Source organism: Panthera pardus, unplaced genomic scaffold (assembly GCF_024362965.1).
Source record: "Panthera pardus isolate Hobbes unplaced genomic scaffold, ASM2436296v1 HiC_scaffold_7, whole genome shotgun sequence".
Classification (NCBI taxonomy): domain Eukaryota; kingdom Metazoa; phylum Chordata; class Mammalia; order Carnivora; family Felidae; genus Panthera; species Panthera pardus.
This window is the reverse complement of record NW_026527002.1, coordinates 34,040,828-34,058,787: the sequence shown is the minus strand read 5'-3', so window position 1 is coordinate 34,058,787 and position 17,960 is coordinate 34,040,828. Positions and strand designations below refer to the sequence as shown.

The window sequence follows — 17,960 nt, the reverse complement described above, 5'->3', positions numbered from 1 at the left end:
GGAGCCCCTCATTGGGCTCTGCACTGAGTGTGGAGCCTGCTTGGGATTCTCTCTCCCTCTCTCTCCATCCCTCCTCCACTCATGCTCACACACTCTCTCTCAAAATAAGTAAACATTTACTTTTTTTTAAATTCTTTTTTAACGTTTTTTTTTTTTGAGACAGGGAGAGACAGAGCATGAACGGGGGAGGGTCAGAGAGAGGGAGACACAGAATCTGAAACAGGCTCCAGGCTCTGAGCGGTCAGCACAGAGCCCGACGCGGGGCTTGAGCTCACTGACCGCGAGATCATGACCTGAGCCGAAGTCGGCCGCTTAACGACTGAGCCACCCAGGCGCCCCTCAAAATAAGTAAACATTTAAAAAGGAGCACTGAGTGGTCTACCTTGAGGCTGTAGAAGTATTTTATTATCGACATTGTTCAGAATTATCAGCACACAGTGATGATTAAAAAAGAGACCAACTTTCAGTTACTTTTTTTTCGTTTTATTATTTATTTTTGAGATAGGGAGAGACAGAGCATGAACGGGGGAGGGTCAGAGAGAGAGGGAGACACAGAATCTGAAACAGGCTCCAGGCTCTGAGCAGTCAGCACAGAGCCTGACGCGGGGCTCGAACTCCCAGACCGCGAGATCGTGACCTGAGCCGAAGTCCAATGCTTAACCGACTGAGCCACCCAGGCGCCCCCAACTTTCAGTTATTTATAGTTTTTATTAAACTGGCTACAGACAATGCCTCCCTTTACTGCCTGCACGTGGGGAAAATCATTTCCACTGAACTCCCTCTTATTCCACCTCCTCACCTCACTCCACCATGTGGTAAACCATTGCTGTAGATTCTGTTCCATTTATTATATTCTTTCTATGGTGATTGTGGGAAAGAACACATTGCCAAGAAGTGTAACACTAACTCATCATCTGGTCATAGAGCCCCCCATTTATTCTGATTCTTACCAGTCACCTGGGAGACAGCCCTGCTTTTCCAGCCCAAAACCCATCTCACTGCAACATCCTGGAGGCAATGGCTCCTGCTTCTATCCACTCAGTGAAGGTTAGGTGAGAAAGAAAGTAACCTACTTCACACTCTGTGTAATCATCCCAACGATTGGCCATGGCCCCCTTAAGGCCCCCTGATGTCCACTCCCCCCAAAAAAGGTAAAACACTTCCAGAACCTCTGTCACTTTTTGTTTAGTTTATTTATTTTGAGAGGGGAGGAAGGGCAGAGAAAGATGGAGAGAGAGAATTCCAAGCAGGCTCCATTCTGCCAGCACAGAACCCAACATAGGGCTCCATCTCACAAACTGTGAGATCATGACCATAGCTGAGATCAAAAGTCAGACGCTTAACCAACTGAGCCACCCAGATCCCCCCTCTCTCATTTTGCAACAAATATCTTCTGTGAGTGTTTTTGGCAGTGTTTTTCTTCATTAGTAATAACAAGAGCAGCGCTGTTCTAAGCATGTCATAATTTGGGAGAATTAAACAAGTTAACATATGAACCCATGAGCTTTCTGTCTTTAAGAAATTTCTCAAATTCCTTGTTTTCTGACTAGAAGTTTCCTGTTTGTTTTCCGGTACTATACATTTTTTAAATCTTTTCTTTTGTCATTTTCAGAGATTTATGGCATTCAGCCTATTATCTTGATTTACTTTTTCATCTGCTTCTTAAAATAGCTTTACCCTTCCTTTTTTTTCTAGACCTGTATACATTCTGTAATAGTCTGCTCAGGCTGTCATAACAAAATACCACAAACTGAGTGGCTTAAACAACAGAAATTTGTTTTCTCTCAGTTGTAGAAACTGGAAATCCACATCAAAGTGCTGTCAGGGTTTCTGGTTAAACCTCTCTTCCTGGCTTAAAGATGGCTGCCTTCTTGCTATGTTCTAACATTAGATGCCTTTCTTCTGTGCATGCACACAGAGAGAACCCTGTGGTGTCCCTTCCTCTTCTTCTAAGGACACCAATCCTATTGGATTGAGGACTAAACCTTATGACTCCATTCTACCTTAATTACCTTCCTAAGGACCCTATCTCCAAATACAGTCACACTGGGGGATAGGGCATCAATGTATAAATTACGGGGGGTGGGATACATGTTTCAGTCCATGGTGCATTCTAATCAGTCAGTTTTTAAATTTAAAAACCCCAGCAATTTACTCAGAAGAACCCAATAAGTAAGAATAAACATAATGACATATGTAAAATGAAAGAAAGGACTATTAACTAAGAAATCTTCAAAGTCAGGGAGCCTGGCTGGTTCAGTCAGTAGAGCATGTGACTCTTGAACTCAGGGTCATGAGTCTGAGCCCCACGTTGGGCAAGATATAACTTTAAAAAAATGTTTTTTAAGATTCTTCAAAGTCAATATAGAACATGTTATCTTTCCTCATGCAAAGTAAGTGCTATAAATATCTGTTAAATAAATGAACGAGACACTCAAAATGCACCAATTTTCAGGAACATTTTGTGAGCAGATTGTTTGACTCTTGCAGGCTGCTACTATATGGAAAAAAATGATAAACAACATAGCTGTTGTTCACCTTAATCTCAAAAAATACCTGACATCATTAGAGAATTTAATGTCTATTGACATGAAACATATTAGTATTATGATTATTTTATGTTTGTATATTTATATGTATATTCATTCTCTTTCCAATTGGGCTAAGATTTGGGAAGGATTGCTATTAGTAGGTGTGTATGTATGTTGATGTGTACATATGGGTCTTAGGTTATAAATTTGTAACCTATGTGACACTATTTTTATAACTTTTTTGTTCCTTTAGTCTTAAAATGTTGTTTAACTATTAACAAAGTTAGGCACCAACTATTAACAAAGTTAGGCACCGCTACATTTGTAGGCCATTACAATGTGATTCAATAACAATAGCAATAAATATCTTGGACACAACCTCCAACACTTATAGATTAACAGAAGGAAAAATCTAGAGAGTGAACTGCTGGCCAGAGTTCAGAAACAAGTTCTGGAATCACAAATGCATTGTAGCACATTCTAGACAGATCAAGAATTTAAGTTAGGAAACTGCATCATAATATCCATATGTACATTTCCATTTGTACAAACTAATGTGTACAAACTATACCATATGCACAAGCAAAATGTGATAAACAACTCAAAATCTTCACAGCATTTAGAGGTGAATATGAGAGGGAAACCAAGTGAGGCTTGGTTGAGTTATAACTACACTAGCCCATATTTCCTTAAAATTTGTAGGTTTTATGGTCAACCACCAGACACATTGGTAAGAATCTGAATTTTGTACTAATTTCAAGTATTTTCATTCAGAAATTTATGCCTACAAAAATTTCCACTTATTCCAAGCAGGTTTCTTTTCTTTAAATGTAACCTTTGAGAACAACTGTCTGAATTTATCAATTATTGAGAAAACACAACAAACAAAAAAGACCTGCTCCTCTCTCCCCTCAAAGTTTTCCCAAATAGGAATATAATATTCTTTGTCCAATCCCTGTCTGTTATTCAACATATCTTGAATAGGAGATTTTAAAGGACTTTGATCAACTTGAATTTTTAAAAAGCATTAAGTCTTTAACGAAAAAAGGAATTTAATTCTTAATTAAGCATTAATAAGAATCAGATAAAGTTTGCAAAAGCCAAAGTTTACTCAAGATTTTACTAAAGGGAATAAATACCACTTTTAACTGAGTTCAGGAAATAATGAATGGAAATTCAAAATATCACTTCAAGAACAGAGTCTTTGCACTTTTTTACAAAATACTTGTCAAGACAAAAATGACAAAATTTGCACAGTTTGTGTGCAGCATGAGACACGACTGATCTTCTTTTCCAAACTCTTAGTTTCCCTGATTTTTGTGACATTTTTCTGTCTCAGATCTACCTCTCTAATTGCTACTTCTCAATTCCTTATCTTACGCTACTCCTTAAATGTCAGCAAATTACAAGGTTTGACCTCCCAATCTTTTCTTGTTCTATGCAGGCTCTTACCAGCAATCTCATCCACTATATAATTCCCACCATAGCCTCTAGAAAGGTGATCCTAGTTCAACATCTCCATCCAGCTCAGTCCTCCCTGTTTGAATTCCAGACACAAATTCTCAACTGCCTGCTATACATATTTTAAAAAGACCTTGATTCTTCATTCACACTTCAAGTTTAACGTATACTGAATTTAGTGCATTTACAGTTATCTTACAACTTATGCTTCCATCTGAGTTACATGGCATCACAGTCATCCAGTTTGCTAACTAACTTTGTCACATTTGTCACAACAAATTTGTCACAACAAATTACCATAAACTGAGTGGCTTCAAACAACAGAAATTTATCCTCTCACAGTTCTAGAGGCTAGAAGCCTGAAATCGAGGTGCCTGCAAGTTTGGTCCTTCTGAAAGCCCGAGGGAGAATCTGGTCCACATCCCTATCCCAGCCTCTGCTGGTTGCCAGCAGTCTGTGGTGTTTCTTGACTTGTGGATACATCACTCCAATTTCTACCTCCATTGTCACATGGTGTTCTCCCTGTGTGTCTCCTCCCTGTCTTCACTTGGCCTTCCAATAAAGACACCAGTCATTAGATTAAAGGCCCACCCAACTCCAGTATGACTTCATCTTCACTTAGCTACTCACATTTGTAAAGATCTTATTTTCTTTTTTTTTTTTTTTCAACGTTTTTTTTATTTATTTTTGGGACAGAGAGAGACAGAGCATGAACGGGGGAGGGGCAGAGAGAGAGGGAGACAGAATCGGAAGCAGGCTCCAGGCTCCGAGCCATCAGCCCAGAGCCTGACGCGGGGCTCGAACCCACGGACCGCGAGATCGTGACCTGGCTGAAGGCTGAAGTCGGACGCTTAACCAACTGCGCCACCCAGGCGCCCCTGTAAAGATCTTATTTTCAAGTAAGGTCACATTCTGAGGTTCCAGTTGGACATGAATTTTGGCAGAACACTGTTCAATGTAGTACACCGACCAAACTTGAAATTTCACTGTTACATTAACCCACATATTTTAACTCAACTTTCTCCCTTCTTCCAGTTATACTTCTTCCACACCACAACTAATTATCTTTATTTTTCTCAATTATTTTTCCAAAATATAGCTAATAATGTCCCTCTTCTGCTTAGAATCCTGCTATGCTTCCCCATTGGTCTCAACTGACCTTTCAAACCAAATCATAGGTGATTTGGGATTTTACATTAAATGTTTGAGCTTTTATTATTCTCCACAGAGCAGCAACTGATACACTTTTTCTCAGGCTGTATCCTTTGCCTTGAACATTTTCCCTCTACATTATCAATCAAAGTGCCATTCATCCTTCACTGCAAACTCATTCTTGACTGCCACCATCCATTTCACCTTGTCAAAAGTAGTCACCCCTTTGCATTATACTAAAGCAACAACCTTAATGGGAGAGTGGAGAATGGGTATCACTGGGTGTACATAAAAACTTTCCAAGAGTCTCAGTAAACACAAATAGTTTTGAAAGAATCAGTTTCAAGATCCACATCTTACGTATGTACTCTTTCTTAAAATTTATATCCTAGGGTACCTGGGTGGCTCAGTGGATCAGGTATCAGACTTCAGCTCAGGTCATAATCTCACGGTTCATGAGTTCAAGCCCCCTTCAGGGTCTCTGATGTCAGCACAGAGTCCGCTTTAGATCCTCTGTCCCCTTCTCTCTCTGCAGCCCCCCAACTCATGTGCACACACACGTGCTCTCTTGCTCTCAAAAATAACAATAAATAAACAAATATAAATAAATAAAAATGATATCCTGAATACTCCCACAGACCACAAGTTTCTCTTTTCTGCCTCCCCTTTCACGATGGCTTTTCTCTCCCTTTGCAAAAGAAAGGCCTACTTCTAACCCATCTCATTATTACTATGATGCATTCACCCTGGAGTGAGAAAGCTTCTGCAACCCCAAATGCAAGAACAATTGTCAAATATATGATTTTTTTTTTGCTTATATCTCTGATTGAATTTAAAGAAATGAAGACTACCACTATAATTCGATTTTTTTCATCAGCTTTTATTTTAAATGAGTGTTCTCTATACCCTTATCAAAAAAATTAAAACAGGAATAAATGTCACTCTAACAACTAATTTTTTATTCTCCCATAGATACATATACAAATTTTAACAGCCTCACTCATCTCAATAAGAGTTTTAATAAGACTTTCCTTCTATTTCTTTACTAAAATTTGTAAAATGTTTACATATTTATGTAAGATATGGTTCATCAAGGAATTATGAGGAATAATTCTTTTAAAAATATACGTTTAGTAATATGAACAAGAAATATCAAATATCACTCAAATGAGACATAGTTACATAAGGCATATCCATTGCTTCTCTCTCTACACCCGTTTGATTTTGTGTTTATCTCATGAAAATACATGACTTTTTATTCAGTCACAAAATTACCTAAAGAGAAATACATTCATAGCTTCTGCATATATGTCAGTAAGGGAGAAGATGAACAAGGATTACTCTTTAAGAGAGCTGGGGAAAAAAGAAAAGATGAAATAAATGGACATAAAACGCTCAACTAATACAAAAAGAAAAATATATCGTAGTTGAAATATAGACATGCATTTGAAATGCTGGCATGCTTTCTAATATAATTTTCAGCACTTTAATCATGAGGTAGGTTTGCACAATAAAAACCAGTGTGATTAAGTGGCAATTATATGGTCAATTAGGGCTTATCGATGATTCAGGAAAAAAGAAAAAACACTCTTCCTTAGGTCTTAAGGTTTGGATTAGATATTTTGACAGTTCGAATACCTGCCTTTACAGTTAATGATCCAGCAAGTCTCAACTTCACTTTTTATAGATTTTTTTTAGTGCACTGAGGCACATCACATAAGGTCAAACAAGAGGTTGGAAGTAGTGAGTTTATTTATTCAATAAGCATTTATTGAAAACTTACCTTGTCCTAGGTCTTGTGGAATATAAAGAAAACACGGTTTCTGACCTTGAGAACTTCAGTCTATAATGATATCATCTACATACATCTCTTCACACATCCCATATACACTGATGACCACCAAGGTCTTATCCCCAGAAAATGTCTTCTGGGAGGCACAAAATCCTATCACACAAGGTCCTACAAACATCTTAAATTGAACATGCACACACACACACAAAAACTCATTTTTCCACACACCCTCTATATACAAACATCTTTCTGAGTTCCTCATTATATTAATGGCATCTTCATGAAGCTAGACTCTTGTAATACAAACTTAGAAGTTATTCTTGATTTCTTATTTGGATTATTCAGAAGATCCAGAAAGATCAAATCCTTTTCTTTCTGGCTCTAAATTATTTCTTTAATCCTTCTCTTTTCCCGTAACAGTTCTAACCTAACCCATTCACTTCTTTCCTTGTGTCGATCCATTTACACTGCTCCTCTTCAACTCTGCCACTATTTCTGGGTCTCTAAAACTTCTATCTGCTCATACACCTCATTTGCTTAATACTCTACATTGGCTCCCATTAACCTATAGAATAATGTCCAAACTCCTAATAAATCATGTAGGAACCATCATAATCTGACCCCACTCACCTTTCAGGACCTAACCACCACCACTCCTACCACCTCTGCTACCTGGCCTCCTCCACATACTTACTCTGTTCCAGTCACCCCCACAATACTTGCTGAATGTGTTATGTTTTTTCACATTTCTGAACGTATTATTCTCAATGCCTCGAAGGTCCTTCTTTCATTTCTCTGTCAAAGGCCTTCTAAACATTTCAGACTTAAGATACTTTCTCTGTGAAACCCTTCCTTGATTCCCCAGGCCAAGTTTAGTATGAACATAGCACTTTGTACATATATTTGTTATTTATTAGGTACTCATTTACATCCTTACTTCCCCCATTAAACTATGAACATCCGTAGGGTTACAGTCTAATTCATCTTTTTATTCCATTACATAAAGTAGAAACTCAACAGTCTGATGGATGAATAAACTCCTAGGCATACTAAGAAGAAATCTGTGAAATGATATATATAACACTTCTTAATCAGAAAAAAAAATTCTAGTTTTGTAGACCTCATATCCCCTACTTCTATATTGTCTAAGATGTACCAGTCTTCCACTGCATCTCAGTCTTCGCCATTCTTGAGAAGGCTTTTAAAGCTTTTAGTGTGACACACTTAAAGAATCTTGATGCTGAGGGGTGCTTGGGTGGTTCAGTTGGTTAAGCGTCTGACTTCGAATCAGGTCATGAGCTTACACTTCGTGGGTTCGAGCCCCGTGTCGAGCTCTGTGCTGACAGCCTGGAGCTCGTTTCAGATTCTGTGTCTCCCTCTCTCTCTCTGCCCCTCCCCTGTTTATGCTCTGTCTCTGTCTCAAAAATAAATAAACATTAAAAAAAATTTTTTTAAAAGAATGTTGATGCTGAGGCAGGACTTTTGACATATAAAAGAGGCATAAATTATACTATGATAATAAGAAAGAAAGACACACCGATGGTCTGGGAATCTGTAAACAATTATAGATATGATATATTTCTGTTCATGATAGAGAATGGAGATTAGTAGAGAGGGGCTCATACTAGGGTTCTTTTTAAATAGAATCCACAGTGGGTGGTGCCTGGTGGCTCAGTCAGTTAAGCGTCCGGCCTCAGCTCAGGTCATGATCTCATGGTTTGTGAGTTTGAGCCCTGCAGGCTCTGTGCTGACAGCTGGGAGCCTGGAGGCTGCTTAGGATTCTATGTCTCCCTCTGTCTCTTTCCCTCCTCCACTCACACTGCCTCTCTCTCTCTCTCTCTCTCTCTCTCTCTCTCTCTCTCCCTCTCTCAAGAATAAATAAAGATGAATTTTTTTAAATAGAATCCACAGATTACCCAGCTCCAATGTGAACCGCATCAGTTCCAGTTTGGAAGTGAGATGGAAAGGGGAGATATGGATGTGAGGAGGTGAGAATGGATAGAACCTATATGGGTCTGCGTAGACACAGTGTCAGACTTCAGAAGGAAGGTAGAGAGAACGAGTTAGAAGTCTGAGGAAAATCTGTCAAGGAACTCAGATCTTTAGGAAGTATACTAATTCATATCTTATACCCTGTACTTATTTTTTGTTTGTTTGTTTTCTTAGAAGGGAAGTGCATTAACGCACACTAGATATATTCATTTTCTACTGCTGCATAAGAAATTATTACAAACTAGGTAACTTAAAACAATACCATTTAATAGCTCACACTGCCATAAGTCAAAAATCTGGGTGAGGCTAGGTTCTCTGTTTAAGGTCTCTCAAAGCTGAAATGAAGGTATCAGCCAGGCTTGGCTAGTCTCTTACCTGGAGGCAGCAGAGAAGAATCTACTTCCAAGCTCATTCAAATTATTGGCAAAATTCAGCTCCATGCGGTTGTAGGACTGAAGTCCTTGTTTTCTTGTTATCAGCTAGCCTGAGACAGTCTCTGCTCCTAGAAGCTTCATGTAATTCTCATGAGGGGGCCCCTTTATTCTTCAAAGCCAAAAATTGATAATTTCTCTCAAGTAGAATTGCCCTTATGCTTCAAACCTGTAACTTTCTGCTCTATCACCAGCTACAGAAACTCTCTGCTTTTAAAGGGCTTATCTGATTACATCAGGCCCATTTGTATAAATTTCTTACCTTTAAGTCAACTAAGATATATAGCACACACTAATTATGAAAGCAAAATCCACCATATTTATTGTCTCCAGGATTATGCAGGACAAGTACACCAGGGGGCCACCTTAGAATTCTGCCTACATCATGATCTCACAGTTTGTGAGATCAAGCCTGCTTCAGGCTCCATGCTATCAGGCCTGATCCTCTCTCTCCTTCTCTCTCTCTTTCTCTGCCCTTCTCTCTCTCTCTCTCTCTCTCTCTCTCTCTCTCTCTCTTTCTCTCACTCTTGCTCTCAAAATAAATAAATAAACCTTAAAAAAAAAAAATAGAATTCTACCTACAATGCCAGGTAATGTTTCTTTTTTTTTTTTTTCTTCTAATGATGCAATTAAATGTCAGAATCACAGTCCTCAAGATCTAATAGAGTCAAGAATGGACATTTGTTATTTGTGGATTCTAATATTTCATTGGTAAATCTGTATTCCACCAACACTGTTCCATCAAACTTAATTTTTTTAATATTTATTTATTTTTGAGAGAGACAGAGACAGAATGTGAGTGAGTGAGGGGCAGAGAGAGAGGGAGACACAGAAGCAAAAGCAGGCTCCAGGCTCTGAGCTATCAGCACAGAGCCCGACACGGGGCTTGAACTCACGAGCTGTGAGATCATGACCTGAGCCAAAGCTGGACGCTCAACCCACTGAGCCACCCAGGCGCCCCCATCAAACTTAAGTTTTAAATTGTTCTATTCACTTGTAGAAAGGAGCAAATAATTGTCTGAGATCTATAAGGAGTGTGAAAAAACTTAATTTCTCCCTTGTATGTACTTCTTCATGGATCCATCTCTATCACCATTTTTTTCCTCATTTTGTCCAAAAAGCAAACCACATGAAGCCCCTGTTATAAATGAGTATGCTGATGCCCAGCTACACAACTTGGTGAGAAGGATGCGTCAAAGAACAATCCTCTACAAGAAAAAGTTGGTAGAAGGAGATATATCCTCACCTGAAGCCAGCCCCCAAACTGGTAAGTATTGTTACTCAAAGTACTGGAAAGAAAAAAATCATGAAGGGGCATGTGTTTTCAAATATCTTAGCTTGGGGTCCCCCAAAAGCAGACCCTGCGACAATGATTTAAGTACAGATAGTTTGTATTGAAGGTGATCCAGGAAGGTGAGAGCAGATAAGAGAGATGGAGATAGGAGTTAAGACAATAAAGACGTATTGATGAGATGGCTTCTTCTGTAGGCCCTAGGACTTGATCCAGCTGAAAAACTATGTGGATCACACTTAAGAATTCTCCTGAGAAACCTCCACACTGTTTTCCAGTGGTTGCATCAATACATATATTCCCACCAACAATGCACATGATCCCCCCTTCTCCACATCCTCACAAACACTTGTTATTTCTTGTCCTTTTGATACTAGCTATTCTGACTGGTGTGAGGTGATATCTCATTGTGGTTTAGAATTGCATTGGCGTGATGCTGAGTAATGTTAAGCATCTTTTCATGTGTCTGTTGGCCATCTGTATGTCTTCTTTGGGAAAAAATGTCTATTCAGGTCCTCTGCCCATTTTTTAATCAGATTGTGTGGAAGGTTTTTTGGTGTTGAGTTGTATAAGTACTTTACATATTTTGGAGAAAGCAGCTGGGGTATCAATCCACCAACTGTTTTCCATTGGCTGAAGGTTGTTGCTGGGGCATGTTTCTAAGTCTCCAACACTTTAAGTAAGCCGCTCAGAGAAACCCTGAAGAAGAGAGACACAGGGAGCCCTCTGCACATGACCTCTGGACCCACCGTATATGAACAAGCCAACAGCAATATCCACGATAGCAAGTTTTATTGTAAATATTAATTAAGAATACCCTTTATACACAAAGCATTTATTATAAAAATATAAGAACACTATCTGAATATACAACATAGTAGAGAACATCAATAAACTAATCACATGGGGGGCAATCATCAGCTTCCCTAATAATTTCAGAAATGTGTTTATGAAAAATTAATAAATACAATAAAGTAGAGCACAAAAGTGATATATATTATGAATACATCTTTATAAAAATATTTATGTATATATAGAGAGAGAGAGACAAAAATAGAAGAAAGGTTGTTTAATAACAGTTAAATAAAAATTAAACTGTTAACATATAGAGTTAAGGGTTTCCTTTATAAGGAAAATTCTGTATAAGGTAAATTGGATTTTTAAAATAAACTACAGGGGATCCTGGATGGCTCAGTCAGCTAAGTGTCTCACTCTTGATTTCAGCTCTGGTCATGATCTCAGGGTCAGGAGACCGAGCCCCACATTGGGCTCTGCACTGAATGCAGAGCCTGCTTTGGATTCTCTCTCTGCCCCTTCTCTGCTCATACATGTTCTCTCTCTCTCTCTCAAAATAAACAAATTAACATTTTTTAAATAAGTAAAAAATAAACTACATATTGTATAGTAATTTCTTTTTGAAAAGAAAAGGCAGTCATTGTATTTTGATAAACTATGTTGAAAAAATATTTTGAGCTTTATTTATTCATAACTTGAAAGATATGTGCAAAACCCAAGAAGCATGAAACTAAAACCTTTAGAATGATGTAAATTTTTAATGTTTCTTTTCAATGTAAACCTAAGGACTGACTTTATGCTACAAAATATGTAAGAATTAAGCTTGTACTTAAAATATCCTATTTGTGGTGTGCCTGGCTGGCTCAGTCAGTAGATCATGTGACTCTTGATCTCAAGGTTGTGAGTTTGAGTCCCACATTGTGTGTGGAGATTACACTAAATAAATAAAATAATATATCCCATTTGTAACACCTGTAGGATAATTTACTAGTAAGCTTTAAATCTGTTTATTTCCAAATTCCAGTGTTTTCCTTACATGGATATTGTCATTAATGTCACTGATTTCAATGTCAAAACATGCTTTATCTGCCTGTATTGAGATGGGAAGATTCTGAAATGTTCTGACTTTGAGAAATCCAAGCTTTTTCTCATTTAGCTAACCTGACTTCTTAAAAATGTGTTTATCTCTTTTTTCCCCTATAAAGCAAAGCCCACAGCTGTACCATCAACACAAGAAAGCAGTGCTAAGCTAAAAGAAGAACATTACTATCACATATTGTGTTTTAAATTCCAGAAGATGCCTCTGACAGAGTATCTAAAGCAAATTAGACTTCCAAGAAGCATAGATTCATACACAGGTACCATCAAAGGGTGAAATTCTCAGTGGGAGGGCTGGCTATTATCAAGAACTCATGTAACCCAAAGTCACCAATGACTTCCTTTTTTCCCTAGCCCACATTCTAAATCTGTCTAGAAAGCAGAACATAAACTATATCAAATATGCAATGGACTGTTTGCACCTCTCTGGTGAAAGCAAGAGATAAAATATTCCTGCCTATTTTTAAAATGTATGCCATAATAATGTGAAGTAAAGTAAATGTATAATCACCAAAATAAATAGATGGTAGATAGATACATAGATAGATACATAGATAGATAGATAGATAGATAGATAGATAGATAGATAGATATAAAAAGCAGTCCAGGGTCTATTCTGCCAGTAATTACTTCTGAAAAGAAAGCTCCAAAGTATTCAGTGATATGTACACCCACACCCCTCCCTAAAAAAGTAATTATAAAGTATCTATCTTCTTCCATCCTTTCACATTGTTAATTATTCTAACTGAACAAATCCCTTCCTGTGGCCTCCCTCCAGCAGAAGAAAGCAATTGTGAAAGGACATGGACTGTGTTAATGGACCAATTCTCTGCCCTCTCACATCAGCCATACTCATTCAGGCAAGATGTGGCCTTTTTGTCTACCTGCCCTGGGTGATCCTGAAATTTAACTCCTGATGCAGAAAAGGCTTACTGCCGCAGTTATCCAAACAGGGCACCTCTGACTTCCCCTGAGTCTCCTCTTCCTTGATCCATATAGCATACTTACTTGTGGGGACAGACTCAGCATGGCCACTTCTTGGCAAAGAAGAAGGCCTTTCTCCAATGTTAGAAGAGCTGATAAGATCACTCAATATCCCTTGTAAAACCCAGTGCTTTCGACTCTAAAGGCAGAATTGTACTGAATGTTAATAGAACCTTTTACAGTAATTTTCTTATCTCCAGAGGACATTGCTCCAACATTACCATTACAAGAGAGTCTTTTTTAATGCTTATTACATGCCATTTGGATTTTTCTAGATCGACTCTATCTCCTGTGGCTCTTGCTTGTCACCATTGCCTATAACTGGAACTGCTGGTTTATACCACTGCGCCTTGTCTTTCCGTATCAAACACCAGACAACACACGCTACTGGTTTATTACAGACATCATATGTGATATCATCTACCTTTGTGATATGCTATTAATCCAGCCCAGACTCCAGTTTATAAAAGGAGGAAACATAATAGTAAGTGGGGCTGGGGAGAAGCAGAAACTGACAAATGAATATCAGATTGGACAACAAAAAAATAAATTAACAACACTGTTTATTTAATATCCGACTGTTTCTGTCTGTATGAGTCTTTAACCACTAAAAACCACCAGTATAACAACAACAACAACAACAACAACAACAACACAACCCTTGAGGATTCACTGTGTTCTGGGGACCATGCATCTCCCTGTGCTTTAGTTTCCTCATCTTAAAAATAGTAATAAAATAGTACCTTCACAATGTTGATGAAAGACTAAATGAAATGATGCATGTAAAGTGCCTCGAGCTATGTCTAATGCCTCATGAGTGCATTTATTTACGCTGCCTCACCTAATCCTTCCAGTCACCCTATAAAGAAGATGTTATTGTCAACCCCATATACAGGAGATGAAACTGAGGTTTGGAGAGGGTAGATGATTGCTCAAGGCACAAAGCTAAGAAAGTAGTTGAGACAAGATTCGAACCTAGACCTTTACTCCAAAACCCATGTTCATTACAACTGCACCATGTTGGTTCATGTTGGTAAGTTTTTCAGACTTTGATAATATGTGACGATAGAAAGATAATACCAGGTCTGAAATGTCAAAAATATACACATACTTTACCTAAATAATGTAAAAAAAAAGTATGAATTATCAATGCAAAAAGAAGTAATTTAATATATATTTCTCTAGTAATCAAGCTTCATATAGTCCACGAGGCAGGTACTTTCTACCACACTGGAATCTACCATTCACCTCAATATTTTTTTTAAATAAGGCAGGTATTATTTCACACATAAAAGTCTACTCAACCTCCTCAGGAGATAGCCTGATGTTGTTCAAAAGCCCTAGTCTGTAAGATTTTTAGGACACAGACTGTATCCTGTTTTTATAACTGTATAGTCAGCACTGAGCACAGCACCTGTACATAGTACAAAAAACAAATCTAAAGTGTTAGGCCTTGACACTTTGGGAAAACCTAACTTAAAAAGAAGAGAAAAGCTGTCATGACCCTTTAAATCAGTATAGATTCACTGCAATGTCCAATATAGTGGCCACTAGCCAGATGTGTCTGTTCAAATTTCAATTTAAATTAATTAAGATTAAATAACATTACAAATTCACGTTTCCTAGCCACACTATCCATATTTTCAGTGCCCAATTTTCATTTGGCTAGAGGCTACCATATCCGAGAACACAGAATATTCCCACCATTGCAGAATGTGCTATTAGATAGTACTATAACAATAAGCCATCAAGTTCTTCATCAAAAGAGCCAGACTGTAAGTAGGAAACCACACAGCCTGCAGACAGGTACAAATCACAAGCACAAAAAACACACCAGTTGTTTTGTGATTTTTTTTAAATTAATATGGCATCTACTGGCTTATATTCTTTTCACTCTTCCACTTTCCAGACTCATCACATCCCAGTTCTCATCATCAAATGCAGTGGCTTACCTCAGAAACTAGCATTCTTACCCTTAGGAGAAATTATCTTCTCCTAGATTTATCCCCAGTTTTGAGGGAATTTCATAAGCAATCCTGTCAGTCTATGACAGAAACAGAAGAATATGTTTTCACAAGCACATACCCAAATCTTAAAGCCTCTACTCTCCAGCCCCTTCCTCAACTAACTAGAAGGATGCCTCCTTTCCAACTGGTGTCCATGTCACAATCTCTGTGAGGGCGGCACAGAACAGATCCTCCAGTGGATCTGTCACAGTAGGAAGAGCAGACCAGTGGAATGTATGGCACCGTGGTTGAAACATATTTTTAAAGAATACAGGTGGGTTCCTTCATCTCCCAAATATTTTCTTTTGAATCTCCAAACAATCTTAAATTATCAAAAAGCTAAAAGGAGTAATTTTGGTTATTGTTGTTTTATTTTAGAAAAAATTTTATTTGCTGAAGAAATCCTCCTATTATTTGAAAGTTTTCATAGAAAGAAATTCTGAAGGCAAGAGCTAAGGCTGTAACAAAAATCTATTCAAAATATTCCTTGTGTGGACTTCAGAGCACTAGTCAGCTCACCAGCACTATCCCCAGAGCTCACTGGCAGTTTGATGAATGATGATGATGGTGTACAAATAAGAAGTAAACAACACACAAAAAAAGAGTGCTAATTTCAACCTCCATTAGATGCACAAGGGGGGAGAAAATCAATGTTTGACAAATGGAAAATGACAAAATCAGTAAGGGGAGACTTATTTTCAATTTTCTAAAAGGGCTTTACACACAATGGAGTGTTAAAAACAAGAAAAATAACCAATAAAAACACACTCAACGGACTCTATTTAAAATGCATTATCACAAACTACAAATACAGAGCAGGAACTAATTGCTTTGTTTGTTCAAAAGAAGTTTAATGGTTTCTTTAATTTAGGATAGGTAGTGTTAGCCTTTGAAACTTGATTACATTTTGGTAAGAAGACTATGCAAGTTGAGAACCCAAACTAAAGATCTAACTACATTTAGCTATCTCTGCTACCTTTGGTGTACAGAGACAAATTATTCATTCACTCATTCATTCATTCAACAAACATTTATTAAATACTTACAGTTTCCAGGTATTTCAAGGCTGGAGAATGGGAATATTAGTTCCCCAAGGCCTTGAAAAGTAGGTAACGAACAGATTGAAGTGCTAAAGGCCACAATATAGGGAATTGGAAGGGTTTACAAGTTTTTCACAGCATTTATTTGAATATCTTTATTCTGAAAATTGTGCTATTCAAATAGAGAACAAAATTTTGTATCAAAGACCAACTCTCTTGCTGTTACTTTCCTTTATAGACTGCAGAAATAGAGCTGGAAATGGCAATGAGGATTACTGAGATAGGAGACTCTCATACATACAACAATGCTAAACCTACCAATCACAACAATCCATGGAAATGCTCAGCGCCATCTAGTGACAATGCCAATCAGGCCTGCCATTATTGTCAACCACTTTTGGCACTTCATCTTCTCAGTTACTCTTTATAAACTGACCTAAAGAAAATTAATCACTCCCTTCTCTGAGCTCTGTACACTTTATTCATAATTCTGTTATTTAATTGTTAAGTAAAAATTGGGTTAATTATGATATAGTAGAAACAAACAGACCAGGGTCAAATTCCATCTCTGAAATTTAGTAATAGCATTATTTAAAGAAAATGCATTTACCTTTCATCCATAAAATGGGAATTATAATACCCACCTCATAAACCTATTGTGAAGAATAAGACAATGTGTACACTGAGGCCAGACTCTGGAGTCTAAAAGATATACAGTAAGTTGTTGAATGAATCAAATGAATGAATATCCACACATTTAACTTCCCTTATTGTCTCCTATTTTTATATGTAGCTCTCTTTCTTACCTGGTAATAAGTTTCTTGAGATAAGGACAGTATTCAATTCATTTGCCTATTTTAGGAATTCAGAGAGTATATCCAAGAAATGTTTGAAGGAGTGAATGAATGGCAAACTTGGTTCAAGAATCTTCTTTCCTTGAATAATTATTTAATCTGCATTGTAGTTGTTTCAGATGATATTACTATTTTTTGAAACATTTCTATCTGTTCTATATGAAATTATGGAGTTTCTATGAATTATTTTTCAGAAGAAGTAAATATAATCATACCTGGGTAAAGCTTCTTCACAAACTATCTGTTGGAAGAGGATTTAGGTGCAGTCAGCATATCTATCCTTCATAAAGTAAGCCTCCCCTGAAAAAAATGTTGCCGGCATAATGACAAGGCTTAAAAGAGAGAAAGAGAATTAAATAGGGCAACATTTTTTAAATAAGTGCCTAATTGTTAGCAGTAAGCATGCAGATCCTCATACAACTAATAATACCTAATTTATTTAGTGCTCCAAAGAAAATTTTAGAATCACTAGATGGCATTTCCTCTACTATAACAAGTTTTAGTTTCATTTACGTTTATTCAATTATAGGATC

General features: G+C 37.5%; 1 protein-coding gene across 3 annotated transcripts in view; it reads left to right on the top strand.

The window, feature by feature from the left end:
* Positions 1-17,960, top strand: part of CNGB3 (cyclic nucleotide gated channel subunit beta 3) — a 157,252-nt gene that overhangs the window by 53,876 nt on the left and 85,416 nt on the right. For all 3 annotated transcript variants that reach the window (XM_019453407.2, XM_019453408.2, XM_019453409.1), the window contains 3 exons: positions 10,481-10,626; positions 12,651-12,803; positions 13,803-14,011. In XM_019453407.2, the coding sequence (XP_019308952.2) occupies positions 10,481-10,626; positions 12,651-12,803; positions 13,803-14,011 (508 nt within the window). The remainder of the gene's footprint in view (positions 1-10,480; positions 10,627-12,650; positions 12,804-13,802; positions 14,012-17,960) is intronic.